Source organism: Berghia stephanieae, chromosome 2 (assembly GCF_034508935.2).
Source record: "Berghia stephanieae isolate SIO BIC M18660-M18661 chromosome 2, UCSD_Bste_1.3, whole genome shotgun sequence".
Taxonomy (NCBI): Eukaryota; Metazoa; Mollusca; class Gastropoda; order Nudibranchia; family Aeolidiidae; genus Berghia; species Berghia stephanieae.
In genome coordinates, this window is record NC_088361.1 from 106159355 (window position 1) to 106175758 (window position 16404).

The 16404-nt window shown below is 32.8% G+C and overlaps 2 protein-coding genes across 2 annotated transcripts in view; both read right to left on the minus strand.

Moving 5' to 3' along the window:
* The window catches only part of LOC144964082 (leucine-rich repeat flightless-interacting protein 2-like), an 8872-nt gene extending 4595 nt beyond the window's left edge, over positions 1–4277 (minus strand). Inside the window, exons 1-3 of the mRNA XM_078898021.1 lie at positions 4271–4277; positions 3846–3895; positions 3146–3260 (exon numbers count right to left, since the gene is read on the minus strand). Of these exons, the coding sequence (XP_078754147.1) occupies positions 3146–3260; positions 3846–3895; positions 4271–4277 (172 nt within the window). The remainder of the gene's footprint in view (positions 1–3145; positions 3261–3845; positions 3896–4270) is intronic.
* A 3884-nt stretch (positions 4278–8161) lies between these two features.
* Positions 8162–16404, minus strand: part of LOC144966158 (uncharacterized) — a 29682-nt gene continuing 21439 nt past the window's right edge. The window contains exons 6-8 of the mRNA XM_078902285.1: positions 15673–15765; positions 14124–14892; positions 8162–13780 (exon numbers count right to left, since the gene is read on the minus strand). Of these exons, the coding sequence (XP_078758411.1) occupies positions 11028–13780; positions 14124–14892; positions 15673–15765 (3615 nt within the window). The 3' untranslated portion in view covers positions 8162–11027. The remainder of the gene's footprint in view (positions 13781–14123; positions 14893–15672; positions 15766–16404) is intronic.

Here is a 16404-nt window from a genome sequence, read left to right on the forward strand (position 1 = left end):
TCTTCTTCTTCTTCTTCTTCTTCTTCTTCTTCTTCTTTTCTTCTTCTTCTTCTTCTTCTTCTTCTCTTCTTCTTCTTCTTCTTCTTCTTCTTCTTCTTCTTCTTCTTCTTTTCTTCTTCTTCTTTCCTCTTTTCTTCTTCTTCTTCTTTCTTCTTCTTCTTCTTCTTCTTCTTCTTCTCTCTTCTTCTTCTTCTTCTTCTTCTTCTTCTTCTTCTTCTTCTCTCTTCTTCTTCTTCTTCTTCTTCTTCTTCTTCTTCTCTTCTTCTTCTTCTTCTTCTTCTTCTTCTCTTTCTTCTTCTTCTTCTTCTTCTTCTTCTTCTTCTTCTTCTTCTTCTTCTTCTTCTTCTTCATCATCATCATCATCATCATCATCTTTCTTTCAAGTCTGTAACTTCAATTTTGAAGATTCCACAAACAACAGTATTTTTCTTTTCCAATTTAGTTAAGGATGTCTTATTTCTGATTGAACATTTCATCACACTGACTTTGCCTATTCACCCCACTAATGAACTGTTGTGAAGATAAAACATTAGGGCGACAGAGGGGACCGGTTCGTGGAAAAGAAAATTTGACATTGATTTTTAGTTTAATATATCTGTGGCTATGTCATAATGAAAGAAGGCCTCATTGGGGAAAATAATTTTCATAAAAATACAGAAAAAATAAGATAATTTATGAAAGAAAGTAATAGAGGAAAATATTATCTCATTGGGGAAAATAATTTTCATAAAAATACAGAAAAAATAAGATAATTTATGAAAGAAAGTAATAGCGGAAAATATTATCTTTAACAAAACTGTAAAAATAAAATTGATATTCTGATATGGCATGAAAGACCAAATCATGTCTTATCCAGAAGGTAACTAGTATTGTCAACATGTCCTATTAACGCTTGATCCACTCAGACAGGATAAGACAAAATAATGGGCAGAAAAAGAACTGTATAAACTGATCTAATCCACACACCGACATGCAACTCGCATTGGTATCATCACTCAACACATATACTAAGCAATTTCATCTACTGCTGTTAAACAGAAGTAAAGAGTAAAGTGTGCTTCCAAGGTAAAAAAAAACCTTTGCCAAGATGATGTTCTTTCATTTAAACCTGAACTTAACAAGCTCAAACGATGATGAAAATTAATTGAATGAATGAATGAATATGGCCTCGCTGTCTCTATGGACGTTTACCGTTGACCTTAAGATTCCAATGTTGCATATTGTAGGTACGTGCGTCTTCACCTGTCTACTGTATCAAATATCATATCAAAATCGTCTGGGTAGATCAGTTCGCGGGTAAAGATTTAAGGAAACGGGAGTTTTTTTTGTGCTGCTTCCAAATATACGGTAAAAAGAATTGGGCTCAGTTCTCAGCGACGTCAATAGTGAAAATGTTTCCGAACCAGATGTAAATGTAAGTGTTGTGTTTGCCAGCAGTGATCTTATTAGATCTAATTAATTGTTATTTTCAAATCCTTTTTTGACACAGTCAATTGGTGTGAACAATTCAAAATTTCCCTTCCACGGACAGTAATAATAATTAAGAAAATGCAAACCCCGCTATATGCAGGCTCAGGGAATATTAAAGTATAGACAATTGATGAATGAATCATAGAATCTGATATAACCCCATATTCATCACATTATTCAAAAATTTTATTCATCATTTCTCCATATTTTAGTTTATTAGGAGACTTAAAATATTGCTAATATTTGTCTATGCGTAAAACAAATCTGAGCTACAATTCGCTCCATCTTCTTTTGTTTTGTTTTGTTATCTATGTGTCAGAGCTTCAAGTTTTTGCAAAATTCATTCAGGTTCAAACAAAATACCTCAATGATGGAAAAGTCATATTACGTGAAACACTCCTTTACAAAGATTATAATAGACGAGAAATATGAAATATATCTAATTTAGAGTTTTTTTAAAAAATTTTAAGAAAGAGAGAAACATTGTGGATGGTAAGGTATGTGACGTGATAAAGAAAGAAAAAATAAGCAGGAGAAAAGAAAATGTCATCCTTGGCCATTAATTTCATAAGTAGGACTTTGCAACCATCAGTAGCAGATTTTGATGACTACACCACCGGTATTCATACTGCTATCCTCCTCTCCCCCCTCCCTTCCATGCTTATGTACAGTTTCATATACTCTTTGGACAGTACTTTTTTTTCCCAGAACATGAGAAATTGACCCTATTTGACTGAAGGGGTCTACACCAGACAAGTATCTTAGTCTGCTTTCTACAACCCAAAAAGCCAAGGTTTATTTCAGTTTCTATAACGTGAAACAGACAATAGCTATTGCTTGCTACTCTTTGGATAGGACACTAGTCTATCGCACAGTATTTTCTGCCAAAGCTTACACATCTAGCTACCAAAACACTGCTAGGTGGACAGTGGATGAGTAAAAAATCTCGACCACACCCGAGATCAATCTCTGACCCTTTGCATGTAAAGCGACAGTTCTACCAACTTAGCTACCGTGTGCCCTCTCCCCATTTTATACAGATTATAATAACCCATTCATGCTGCAAATGCTGGCATTCATAAAAATATTGACATAAACTTTTCTCCTGTTTCTTTCATCATCACAAACACCGTCATTACCATAAGCATTTGTGAAACTTCATGCTTTTATTTACCTTTTTCACGCTCAGATTCGCCTGAGAATACAAAATTAGTTCTCACCTGTATCAGTTCTCTTCATAAAAATCTGGAATTTGTTCTTAGAAATGTCATCAACAATTCTCCATTCATTTCCTCAAACTAACAAAAATGTTTTAAAGCTTGCATGCTTATTTTTTCAAATATCTAAATGTTTGGAACAAACCATTAACTTACTTCTAATACTGGATGTGATGTAAGTATTTTGATGGACTGTCTATAAATTTTAAAGAACCCGTGTATTTTTTTATTATTTTTTTTTCATCATTCATGAAACATAGAATCCAGTTTCAGTCCTCTCATATCATATTTGAGTTTATGGCCACAGCCAATGCACACATGTCTGAAGAGATTAGATCATAAAGCATTATTTGAATGTGATCATAATTTCCTATACAACTACCATCAGTTATCTCCTGAAATTACTTTTTTTTTGAGTCATAATGATCATCATAAAAGTTTGAAGAATAAAAACTTACGTTGTATCTCATATAGTTGCATGTCTGGACCATTTGCATGCGGAGCATTGGAAGAATATTCGCCCTTTTTAGCTTGATATTGCTGGTCTTCTAACTCACTCTTCAAATTCTTGATCTAGATTATAAGGAAATTATCAGTAATTTTAAGGTTTTAAAAGTTTTGCAGGGGCAGGAGGGAGGGGGGGGGGGTGTGTATATCAAATGGGTAAATATAAATATGAAGCAAGATGTATTTTCTTCAACTGCATCTTCAAATGAGACCAACTTATTTCATAAAAGGGTGGAATCAAAATAGAAATCACTTACTCACTCAAAAATGACAAAAATCAAGTGGCACAGCTAAATGAAACTTGTTAAGAAATCACTCAGACCATTCCAATTCCAGCAGAAAAAAAATAAGAAAACTTAAAATGCTAAACACTGCTTATTGATAACAGAAACCAATATTTTTCAAACGGCAAAAATCATATTTATTTTCTTATCGTATTCAAAATACAATTCTTACTCTTATAGCGCCTTTTGATTTGTTTGGATTTATTAACATATTCATAAGAACTTTGAATGAATCATTAAATAATCTAACAACTTTTAACAATTTTCTCTTTTGTAGCAATCATATAGCTTTATTATCAGCTACATTATGAGAAAGACTACGGTAATAAACAAACATTTAGATTTAACATCCTGGTAGAATTCTCACCTCTTTATGTAATGCTTCACGTTCCTTGACAAAGCCTCTTATCTTATCATCTGAAAACATAAAATGACAATTTTACAATTTTTTAAAAAGTTGCTTTATTCTATTTTTCTTGATAATCAAGCAATATACATTTCATGCAACCTCCTATGTTTTGTCTGTTTTTAAGCGTTTTACGGCGCTTGCAACACATTTAGGTCATATCAGCGCCAGTAAAAAGGAAGGAAATTGGATGGTAAAAACATTCTAGAGGTACAAGTAAAAGAACTTGAGGAAAAAGTAGGACAACGAGGAATTAGTTCAAATAGGAAACAGATGTAGATTCCAAGAGCACACTATCAGAGTACTTAGTTTGAGATCATCTATGGGCATTGCTCTTATCTCTTCTCTGAAAATTAGTTCAGTTTTAGAAAAATTTCAGCACCAACCTGGCATAGTGATTTGTTGAAAATGAAATTCAAAACAAATTATGCAGTAATTTAGATAAATTTTATATAAAAAGCTTACACTTCAAATCTAATCTTCAGAGAGATAAGTTGATAAGAGCTAAGTTTCTGTTACCCCAGTCTTTGAAACTTAGTTACCTCATTTGTAAGTGCTATGTCAATTAAATAAATACAATACAGTGCAACATAGTTGCCTCAAAAACATAAACTCAGACAATATTACTATGTCTCTTTTACCCATTAAATTTCCTGGGGTTTTTTTGGGGTATTTTTTTGTATTAGCAAAATATCAGTCGTGAATACCAACACGACTTTCACAGAGAAACCAGTCAAAAAATGATGTGAATGACTACAATTTTAAAACGTGTGGCAAAGATTTTCATTAAAATGTTTAAGTGGAGATAAACTGAATTTATGAAAACATTGGACTTATTAGTGTTAAATGTTTCGTTATCAACAGTGGATGATTGGGAGGGGACATGTAAATATTTTAGAGCTTTAATAAGCGTCCTAGTAAAAAGATCAGGGGAACACATTCAACAAAAACCAGGGGAAGATATGTCCGGTATGAGAACACTCCTAAGTCCCATCCAAAGCCTGACAAAGGACCCCTGACACGAGGGCCAAACTCATTTCATTGCGATATATATCAATACTAACAAAATCGTGGCAGGAGGGTGATTTTTTTAAAACTATCGACCCTTACCCTCCATCCTCCCTCCCCTTCTAAATAAAAAGGTACATTAGACTTTCCCAGTGAAAGATTCCAGAAAGAGCTATGATTGTCTTATTTCAGGACAAAGACACACAGACAGCCAAATGAAAGGTAATAAGAGAGTTAGGGATAGAGATGAAAACAAGATTTAACTATCTGATCCACAAGGATCTGCATCTCGATGTTCAACATTAAAATCCTGAGTTAATATGTATGTATGTAATTGTTGAATATATGGGGAACAGTCCTCATTTTCTTTCTACACTAAATACATGACTGGCAAGAGACCACAAGATGAGAGCAAGTGAGCATACATTAATGGTTCACAATTTAATATAGTCCGTCTACAGCAATAACACGTGTATTGACATTACAATCTTCAAACAGTATTCAAGGGTCTTGAAAATCATAATATATCTTGATAATTTGTCACCTTATTTCCAGCACATCATTTATAACATTGGTGTTTCAATAAAATTCTTTACACATCACTAACAATTTCCCCTATATTGCAATGAAAAAAGACCAATTAAAGACCAAAAGAAATGAAAGAAGTAAAGTAAGATGCATAGGTAAACTCAAAGAGACATTGGAATTAATAAAGTCACACATACATATTTTAAATTAAAAGTTGGAGGGGAAGGGGTGAATGTGTTTATAAATTTTCAATTTTTCCATCATGATTCCTGACGTAACTCATTACAACAGTGTAAAATAATATTACCTCCTCTATTTTTGTAAAGAACTTCCCATTCTCTATAGCTTTCTTCTATTCTAATGTCATTAGAAATTGATACGCAAAGATCTTTTTATATAGATTCCATCGGGAAATAATTCATAAAAAAAGACATTTTAATATTTTAATGAAAAGGGTGAGAATTCGTAACAAGAACTCTTGATGATTGTGTGGTTCAAGATTGCAAATAAAATAAAATTAATCAAATGTGCTTTCAAGAAGTAAATGCTCACTTGCCCTTAACTTACAGTATGTGTTCCTTAGCAAAAAAAAAAAGAAGAAAAAAATAAACAACAACAAACAGATAAAAAATATATTGAAAAAATATATATAAAAGACAGAACAGAGAAGAAATCATGAAGAGCATTCCATTCCTGCCACACCAAAAAATTGTGACATAAGCTGCAGGGTCAAATTGTGTCATAATCTTATGGTGACGTCATTCATGCCAAACTCATCCATCATTTGTAAAGGACTAAAAAAAAACAGGGACTGATTTTGATTTTATAAATAATTTATTCCCAAAAATAATTGAAACATTATATACTGTCAAAAGATTATATAGATATATAATTTAAAGATATTTATTCAAGCTGTTTAAAAAAAAATGTTAATTCCCCCCACCCCCTTCCCTTTCCAATCAGTAGTATTCCAAATTCTTGAATGAAAATATGCTTAAGAAACAGTTTGGCAAGAAATGGATGGATAAAATGAATATGCATTCTGATATCTCTCAATTAATTTGAAAATAAAATATACAATAATAATAATAATAATAATAATAATAATAATAATAATAATAATAATAATAATAATAATAATAATAATAATAATAATAATAATAATGATGATGATGATGATCATGATGATAAGTATAAGTATATTTATGCAAGTAATAAAAATAAAAAAGGATAATCCTTTATAAAGACAAAAACTTCTATGGATTTCCAGATAAATGTACCATTTCAAAGCCAAAAAATACATTTTGTATTCAAAATTAAAGCATCCACAAAACAAACTTCTGACATTGATCAAAAATAGGTAACTGCGTTTTCTGTTTTGATTATTATGGCACTTCGTTGGATTTTAGAGAAAAAAAATTAAACAACACATTTTGATCTTCATATCAAAACCACTGATTATGATGACAATTTGACCCTGGACTGTAATATTTTCTTTAACTTTTATCCTATTATATAAAATTACAAAATTTATTTCAGACAACAATAATCCTCAAAAGAAAAAAAGGGTAAAAAGAATAAACATTATTATGCATCAGCTCTCAACAAAATTATAAGGTGTGAGAACTATTTTCTGAACACAATAAATATCACATTAAAAGCATTAACGAAATAACATTGCATTGGGTATAGAAAAGGTTGTGAGATAAAGCACGTGACAGAATTAATTGGTGGTTATGTCTTGCCATTTTTCCCAATCTGTCAATCAAACTATTAACATAATGTCTTTATATACTACTTTAGAAAAGCAAATTTATGTAATTTCAGTTTAATATTGGAATGTTTAAATTTCAACAACAATTTCATACAAAATACATCCACATAGGAGTACATTTTGTAATCATCATAATTTCAAATAAAAAAACTCTTAACGATGCTATTGTTGACTGCATTCTTTCCCTAATTTGCGTGAAAGATTTTTTTTTTTTTTTTCAGAAAATGTTACGAATATAAAATGATTTAAATAGTGTACCAAAATGTTCTGTTCAAGCGAGTCATATCTATATACAGACGAGAGTATTATTATTTTTGTCCTACAGAAAGAAATCTTTTTCAAGCAATTCATTTGATGACAAAATACACATACTGGGGTCCATTCCGACAAGCAAACAAGAGAGCAAACAAAGGTTATGGCAATTTTTTTAAAATACATATTATACCAATCAAACACAGTCATCTAATTAAAGGTCTCTTGGACAATTACACACATGCGCTTAACATTCTGGATGAAATAATACACATCATATGCCTATATCTGTCTATTGAAAATCTTTAAAATCTGTGGTTTTCATGGAGGAAAAACAGTCCTCAGTGTAACTCTAAATAATTTGCTCTTAGTAGGTTAAATGACACTTAAAATTTCTAGATACATGTGCTCTGGCATAAGCTTTTTCCTTTTCTACAAGTTTTATTGCTATTGTAGATCTGAAGCCAAAAATCCTACGAATTTCTTGTAACACTAGGCAAAATATGAATAACATTTTGGTCTTGAAATGAATATTCATCATTTTAGATCTTACCAATTCTAAGGATCAAATTCATATATAACCAGAATATTTTTTAATTAATAAACATACATATATACGATATATCAGAGGGTCACAAAAAAACTTTCCACTATTTATTTTGTAAAAAGCTATAAAGATATCTTTTTCAAATCTCTATTACTATTATAACTATTCTTTATTATTAGAATTGCAAAATATCATGATTAACGGTTTTTGAATAATATAAAATCTTTTAACACCACCTAAAAATGTTGATATCGAAAAGATGACTCAACTTATTGTCGCATTTGCGTGTTGTAATTTCTAAAGAAGTCACTCCTTGCTATGCCTGGGAAACTCTATGCTGATAATTTCATTTTTCACCAAGATGGTGCTATATCCCATACAAGCAAAAGAACGCAAGCTTTTCTTCGAAGTAAGAATTTTTATTTCATAGAGAAAGGTAACTGGCCACCTCAACCACCCGGCCTGAATCCATGGATTACGCAATTTGGAATTCTTTGACCGAGAAGGTTTATAGAGGACAAAGATCTGCATTCACAGAAGAAACCTTGAGAGAAAGAATTATTTTATGGTAGGAGGAGAAAACAATTAAGGAAATTCAGAAGTGCATTTCAAGTTGGAAAAAGAGACTATGTTGGGTCATTAAAGAGGACAGCGACATTTCAAGTTGGAAAAAGAGACTATGTTGGGTCATTAAAGAGGACAGCGGCATTTCAAGTTGGAAAAAGAGACTATGTTGGGTCATTAAAGAGGACAGCAGTGCTATGGATGACTTAATGTGCTAACTTTGTAATCGTTGGACCAAAATAGGCATTGCGAGTGTGCTATATAGACGATTTATTATTACATGATGAGGAGAATTATGATGAAAATAATGTTTATGGTGACATAATGTTTGCTAAAAATGGCAACAAATGTTAAGAACATCATCATTATACTCTCTGCAATGTTGGGTCATTTTTCTCTGATATTGTACTTTTCTGAACACGGTTTTGAAAAATCACTGTTTCTTTTTTTGTTTCTCAACTCATATTCATAAAATGTGCAGTGTGAGTCTACGTATAAGGATTTGTTTTATTTGTATTTTGAATAAGAAAGAAATCCAATAAAAAGTCTCAGAGATACAAAAAGCGGCGAGTTTTTTGTGACCACCTGAAATATGTACAGTTAGAATCACAATTCATTTGTGATACATAATAAATGATGACATAATAATGAATTAACGAGGTTACTATAACCAAAGGAATGGATGCTTTCTATGGTTACGTTAACTCACTCTGTGAGAATGTGAGATATATTGAGACCGATATAACACGATAAACTGATTCAAAGAAAAAACATTATGCTTAAATTGAAAATTTACAAGACCTAAAATCAATCAATGACCCAACCAAAATCTGGCTAAAGTTATAAATAAGGATATGTCCACTGAAAGACACTTTAGTAAAATTTAAAAAGCCAAACCCTTCATAGTTTTGTTTTAATTACGCCATTCCCAGCAGCACTGTTGTGTAGGCATTCCATGAAGGAATATATTTAATTATCCATCAAACATCTACAGTCAACAGGAATCACCCATGTTGTCCAAAGAGGAACTTAATAATATTCTTGCCCAATGAAAACATCTGGTATCTGTAACAGAGATGCAACCTTACCCCCCCCCCCCCCCCCCTCCTCAACTTTTTCATTTATTTTTAGACAGAAAAGAAAAACCAATGACATAAAACATTACATTTAGCTTGATTAAATATCATCCAGTGGGTATAGAAAATGTTGCTGCTTAAAGCTCAATGGAAAAAAATAACGATAAGTAATGAAATGTAAGCTTCAATTCATTGAAGGAAGACAGATATATGAGAGATGTGAGAAACACATTCTCACATCTCTCATTCATCCTTAGTGTTTCATTCATCGTGTTTTGTTGATAAAGGGGAAATCCGAAATGTCCACATTATCTGTCTTCGTTTAATAAATTGAAGCTTACAATTCATGACTTATTGGTTTTTTTCCAGTGAGTATAGAAATTGCTATTTGTAATATCCTTTCAAAAATCATTTCAATATGCATAAATGCTACCACACATACTGAAAGTAATTTAACAAACATTCTCATTAACATTGAACAATTAATACAACAGTGGATTACATCAAAATACTTATGACAATGCTCAGAACAAATTAAAATTTTGGAATGTGTTGAACAAAAACAACAGATCTCAATTTTTAAAAAATTAATTTTGTATAATGTGCAAAAATATGTCTTTGGTTAATGACTTTTTTTTTGTTTACAAATCTCAACAGCAAACGAAATAGAATTTAAAATATATGTACAATAATTTTTTTCGGATTTAAAAAAAGGAAGAAAAAAAGGTGTCACAAGGTCATGGCATAAAATCATCAACATATCGCAAAAGACAATAGAGAAACAAAACTGGAGAAAACAATCCAATTCCATGCTGGAATTTGTTAACATCATTGAAAATGGCACAAATACGTACTGATTAATATCAATATATAACATTAAAATAGTGAGTAAAATAATATTAGTGAATCCTCTGTTTAAAAAGAATATACAGTGATAAGAGAATTGATATTAGCACATAAAATTGATATCACAATTCAAGCAATTACTGTTCAATCATATCTCTCAAAGATGAGTTAACACAAATATAAGTTTTTCAAACTATTCAGCACCATAATTAGAGTTTTAAACCTTTATCACAATCACAAATTTACAATCAACTATAATTCTTTTTATTTGATTATGAATAAGTACATTTGTGAATCAAAAAAGAATTAAAAATACCACGAAGAAGAAAATAAAACATTCACAGCATGAACCAGTTTGTTCACAGGAACGTGGAAGAAGTAGTATCTAAAGGAATGTTTTATATTTACAGGAGTAGTCAATATAGACTATAGGATTCCTTAAATATCTAATGATTATGAATAAATACATTTTCTAAATATTTTTGTTATAAGACAATGTCCTCAAACAGATATTATCAGTGAAAATTTACAGCCAAAAGAAAAGGCTATTAGTTGAAGACCTTTTTAAACAATTTAAATCTCTTTGATTTGTTTTTGCTCTTTTTCTTCATCTTTTTGTCCAAAGCACCCTCCAAATCTTCTGGCTCGAGAGAGCTGTGAGATTCCGATTTGCCCATTTTCCCCTTTATACAATCTTTTTCCTCATCAACATGAGAGGTTTCCACATGAGAGGCTTCCGCATTTTCACTAAAATCTTTATTGCTATCAAAAATATCATTCACGACTGATAAGGACCAAGATGTGGCACAATCCTCTTTATCTTCTGATCCACCGATATCTAATGAAGGTTCTGTTGAAGCTTCTGTTGTTTCGATGCAATCTTCTTGACAAGTTGCTCCTAAATCTAATAATTTCCCATCAGAGAGGCTCGGCCTATTTAAGTCATCTTTATCATTTAAACTTAAGCTGGTTTCACCATTACCATCGTCATTATCACCACCATCCAAATCAAGTCCTTCAATGATGTCATCAAGATCATAGTCATCCATGAGAACTGCCCCATCAGATGAATCAGACAGGCACCGTGAATATGATGTTTTGGCAGGTTGACTTTCCTTATCATCCTTCTTTTCTAAGGTCAAATCGTTTTCTTCACAAGCATTCTTTAATAGCTTGTCTCTATCAACATCATCAGAATCTGAAAAAATGTTTCCATCTTTACTGAACTTGTCATCTTCCTTGACTGCATCAAAACTGCCAGAACTCACGACAGGGTTTCCATCGGTACCAATCTTACTATCATCTTTCTTGACTGCAACAACACCACCAGACCCTTCAACAGTGTTTTCATCTTTACTTATCTTGTCATCTTCCTTCAATGTGTCACCACTGCCAGAACCTTCATATGTGTTTCCATCTTCACTGATCTTGTCATTATCCTCCTTCACTGCATCAACACTGCCAGAACCTTCATATGTGTTTCCATCTTCACTGATCTTGTCACTATCTTCCTTCACTGCATCAACACTGCCAGAACCATCAACAGAGTTTCTATCTTTACTAATCTCGTCACTATCTTCCTTCACTGCATCAACACTGCCAGAACCTTCAACAGTGTTTCCATCTTTACTGATCTTGTCACTATCTTCCTTCACTGCATCAACACTGCCAGAACCTTCAACAGTGTTTCCATCTTTACTGATCTTGTCACTATCTTCATTCACTGCATCAACACTGCCAGAACCTTCAACAGTGTTTCCATCTTTACTGATCTTGTCACTATCTTCCTTCACTGCATCAACACTGCCAGAACCTACAACAGTGTTTCCATCTTCACTGATCTTACCATCATCTTCTTCACCTTCAACTCTACCATAGCTTACGACAGTGATTTCAAGTTTATCTTCAACTTTATCAATAGATTCATTAGCATTTTTATCTTTACTAATTTTGTCATGGTCTTCTTTGCCTACATTAACATCACCTGAAACGTCAATAATTTTTTCATCATTATTGATCTTGTCATCTTCTTCTTTATCTCCACGAACACTAGCAGAAGCTTTTAATGTATTTACATCTTCACTCAGCATGTCATTTTTTCCCTCATTTACAACAAAACCGATGCCAGAGGTTACAATTATGCTTTCATCTCCTCTTATTATTTCACTAACTTCTTTTCCACCATCAAGATTTTTACTGATATTCTCATCTCCATCAATACTTACCAGAGCTTCAATACGGTTTTCATCTTTACTGGTTCTGATATCATCGTCCTCAACACTTCCAGAATCTACAACCGCATGATCATCTTTACTTAACTTTTCAACACCTTCTTCATCTTTATCAACAGAACGAGAATATTCAACCGTATTTCCATCTTCACCGATTTCATCATCATCATCTTTGCTGCCATCAATACTTCCAGCTAAAACAGCACTGTCTTCGTTATTATTCTTATCTTTTTCTTCATCACCATCAACACTACCAGAATCTAAAACAGTTTTTCCATCTATGTCACATTTGTCATCATCCTTCCCGACATTAACAACTTCAGGAAATACAACAGCATTTTCATCATTGCTATTCTTATTTTTTTCTTCATCACAATCAGCACTACCAGAATCTACAACAGTATATTCATCTTTACTGACCCTGTCTCCTTTTTCATCACCATCATAATTACTAACAAAATCAACATCAATGTTTTCATTTTTACTAATGTTATCATCATCCTTGACCACATCAATGTTTCCAGGACCCATTGAAATCATTTCATTTTTACTAATCTTGTTATCTACATCAACATAAGATGCTTCAATTGTCCTTTCATCTGTTTTAAGTTCTTCATCTTGGTGTTGATCACAAATTTCAGATGAATCTTTTTCTTTCACGATTATGTTATCTGTAGGTGAATGCAACACTACATCAACATCATCAGAATTAACATTGTCACTTTGATCACACCTCTCTATTTTATCATTTTGAGATTCTTTGCCATTTAGATTTGTGTTCTGACAATTTTTACAATCGCCTTGTCCGTCCATTGAACCATCAAAATCATTTAGGCTTTCCAGTTCAGTTTTCTCTACACCACTACCTTTGACTACATTTTTGTCATTCCCAGGAATAGCTTCATCTTCAGTGTGGCTCTCAGATGTAGTAGCATCGGATAATGTCATGCAGGAGTCATTCTCAGTGTCCTCCTTGCAATCTGCATCAACACTGCCAGAACCTTCAACAGTGTTTCCATCTTTACTGATCTTGTCACTATCTTCCTTCACGACATCAACACTGCCAGAACCTTCAACAGTGTTTCCATCTTTACTGATCTTGTCACTATCTTCCTTCACTGCATCAACACGCCAGAACCTACAACAGTGTTTCCATCTTTACTGATCTTGTCACTATCTTCCTTCACTGCATCAACACTGCCAGAAACCTTTCAACAGGTGTTTCCATCTTTACTGATCTTTCACTATCTTCCTTCAATGCAGTAACACTGCACAAGAACCTTCATCAGTTTCCATATTACTAACTTGTCACTATCTTCCATTCACTGCATCAACATGCTCATAGCCTTCAAATGTTTCCGTCTTAACTGACTCTGCCATATCTTCACTTCACTGCATCAACACTGCCAGAACCTTCAACAGTGTTTCCATCTTTACTGATCTTGTCACTATCTTCCTTCACTGCATCAACACTGCCAGAACCTTCAACCTTCTCAAAATCAAAAACTGGTGATTTGCAATCATTTACTACATTCATTCTTCCGATATCTCTCTCAGTTGCATTCCCTCGAGAAGAAAAGGAAGGTGTGGAAACAGCATCAAAAAATTCATCAGCATCATCTGAATCTAGACTAGACTTTAGCTTTTTGCCAACAGTAGATTGCAAAGAAGGCTCATTATTGGGTTTCAAATTGCTATCATCACAGGCATCTACAACTACTGCATGCCCAGTGAGGTCAGTTACAACATCAGATTCATGCAAGCTGTATTTGCTAGCCATGACAATATCATCATGAGGTTCCAAAGTTTTATTAACTTCAACTTTGAGAGTGTCTCCTTGTGTATTATTTGCAGTTTCAATATTTGAATTGGACCTTTTCATTGGTACTTTTGAATTTTCGACATATTCAGGTTCATTGTCAGGACTAGCAAGCACAGGTGTATCATTGGAAATTTCACAAACTGATTTAGACACAACAGATTGATTAGTAGAAGGGTTAGAATGAATGGGGGTACCTAAAGTTCCATCTTCAGCTTTCTCCAAGAACTCTTTTGTCTCTGGAGAGACAAGAATGTCACCGGAAGGTAAAAGATTTTCATTGGCTGCAGCAGAGAGGGAGGATGACTGCTTTTCAAGAACTGGCTCTCCTTTGTCATTTGACATAATGACAAAACCGCTTTCCTGAAAAGTACAAGATCATATCAAACATTTTTAATGAATAAAACGTTCTTCTCTCAACTGACCTTTGGGTGATATACATATATATATATTCAATCTAAGACATTTTCATGCAGTTTGACAAAATGGTCATATTTGCAAAATTAGAAATACATATTATTTTTTAAGTTTCTAAATCAATTGTTAGTTCCTCATTCTGAAGTAATTGCCATGAAAGAGAGTGGTGAAGAAAAGAAGTGCACTGAGATACTTATGTCAGAAGCTCGACACCACAAGAATATCGTTTTTTTGGTCATGGATGACTGCAAATGATTTTTAGTGATGATTTCATCCATTGTGACATTCTTGTCAAAAGCATCTAAATTATCAAGTTGAATCAAGTTTAAATTATACATTAATTCAGTTTTGATCACTTTACTCATCCTCCCAGTGCTTGAGCAACACAGAGGGCTGATGCGCACTCAATCTTAAAATGTAGACAAAATAAACATAAGGTGCTTTCAATCTTTTTAAAATGATATAAAGTTTTCATTTCTCAAAAGCAAAATGCATTAAGTCCAGGGTTTAGATGTTCAAATAAATGATTATATGACAAACAAGATCTGATGTGCATAACTATGATAACAAACCTGCTTCAACACAGGCTCAAAAATAAGCAAAATTGGTATTGAAGCGTTTTCATTATTTGGAGGGGTTCATTTTTCAGGAGAAAAAAAATAAACAAAAACAAAACAGTAGATAAAACGTATAAATAATTATATATTTTTTAATGCAAGAGCTCACCTGGATCAACCTGTCTTTCAACTCCAGTTGTTGTTTTAATATGCTCAATTCATGTTCCATATTTTTCATATCTCTTTTTTGTAGTTCATATTCCTGGAAATGCAAAAGATTTTGATACTTTTAAAATCAATTCTATTAACAGTTTTTAGCAGTTTTTTTTTTTTAATTCCTTTTGACTAGGTTTGTATTATTCATATCCGTGTTCTCTGTGTTATACAATGAAAAGAAGAATATTGCAATGCAAAAGTGCCAACTATTGAACTTCAAAAAAGTCTCTGGCAGAAAACCTTAAAAACCTGCAGGCTTAAGACTTAAACGACACTCTACATCAATCCTGTAACACCAGACAAAATAGATATTTCGAAGAAAAATATTTTTTTCGCATTCCTCATTCCGGTTGACTCTCAAACGGAAACAAAGAAAGCGAAGGACCGGAGATAATCAAATGGAATAATGTGTGTGTGTGTGTTGGTAGCAAAATAGAAATAAATAGCCTGGTCTGACACATGCTGTATGTGTTAGTTGATACTGACTATGCATGTGTTGACGAATCGTGACAAGACAAGACACTGACACCCCTCTCTCTCATCAGTGGCATAGTAGGCAGTGAATACATCCATGCCAGCAGAGTGTGCAGAGGGTGTTCAACGAGATGGAATGATAATATACATAGCTGGCTAGTTTGTTTTGTCTTTGATGCGACAAATAAAAAGTTCCCTTTTTTTTTTAAGT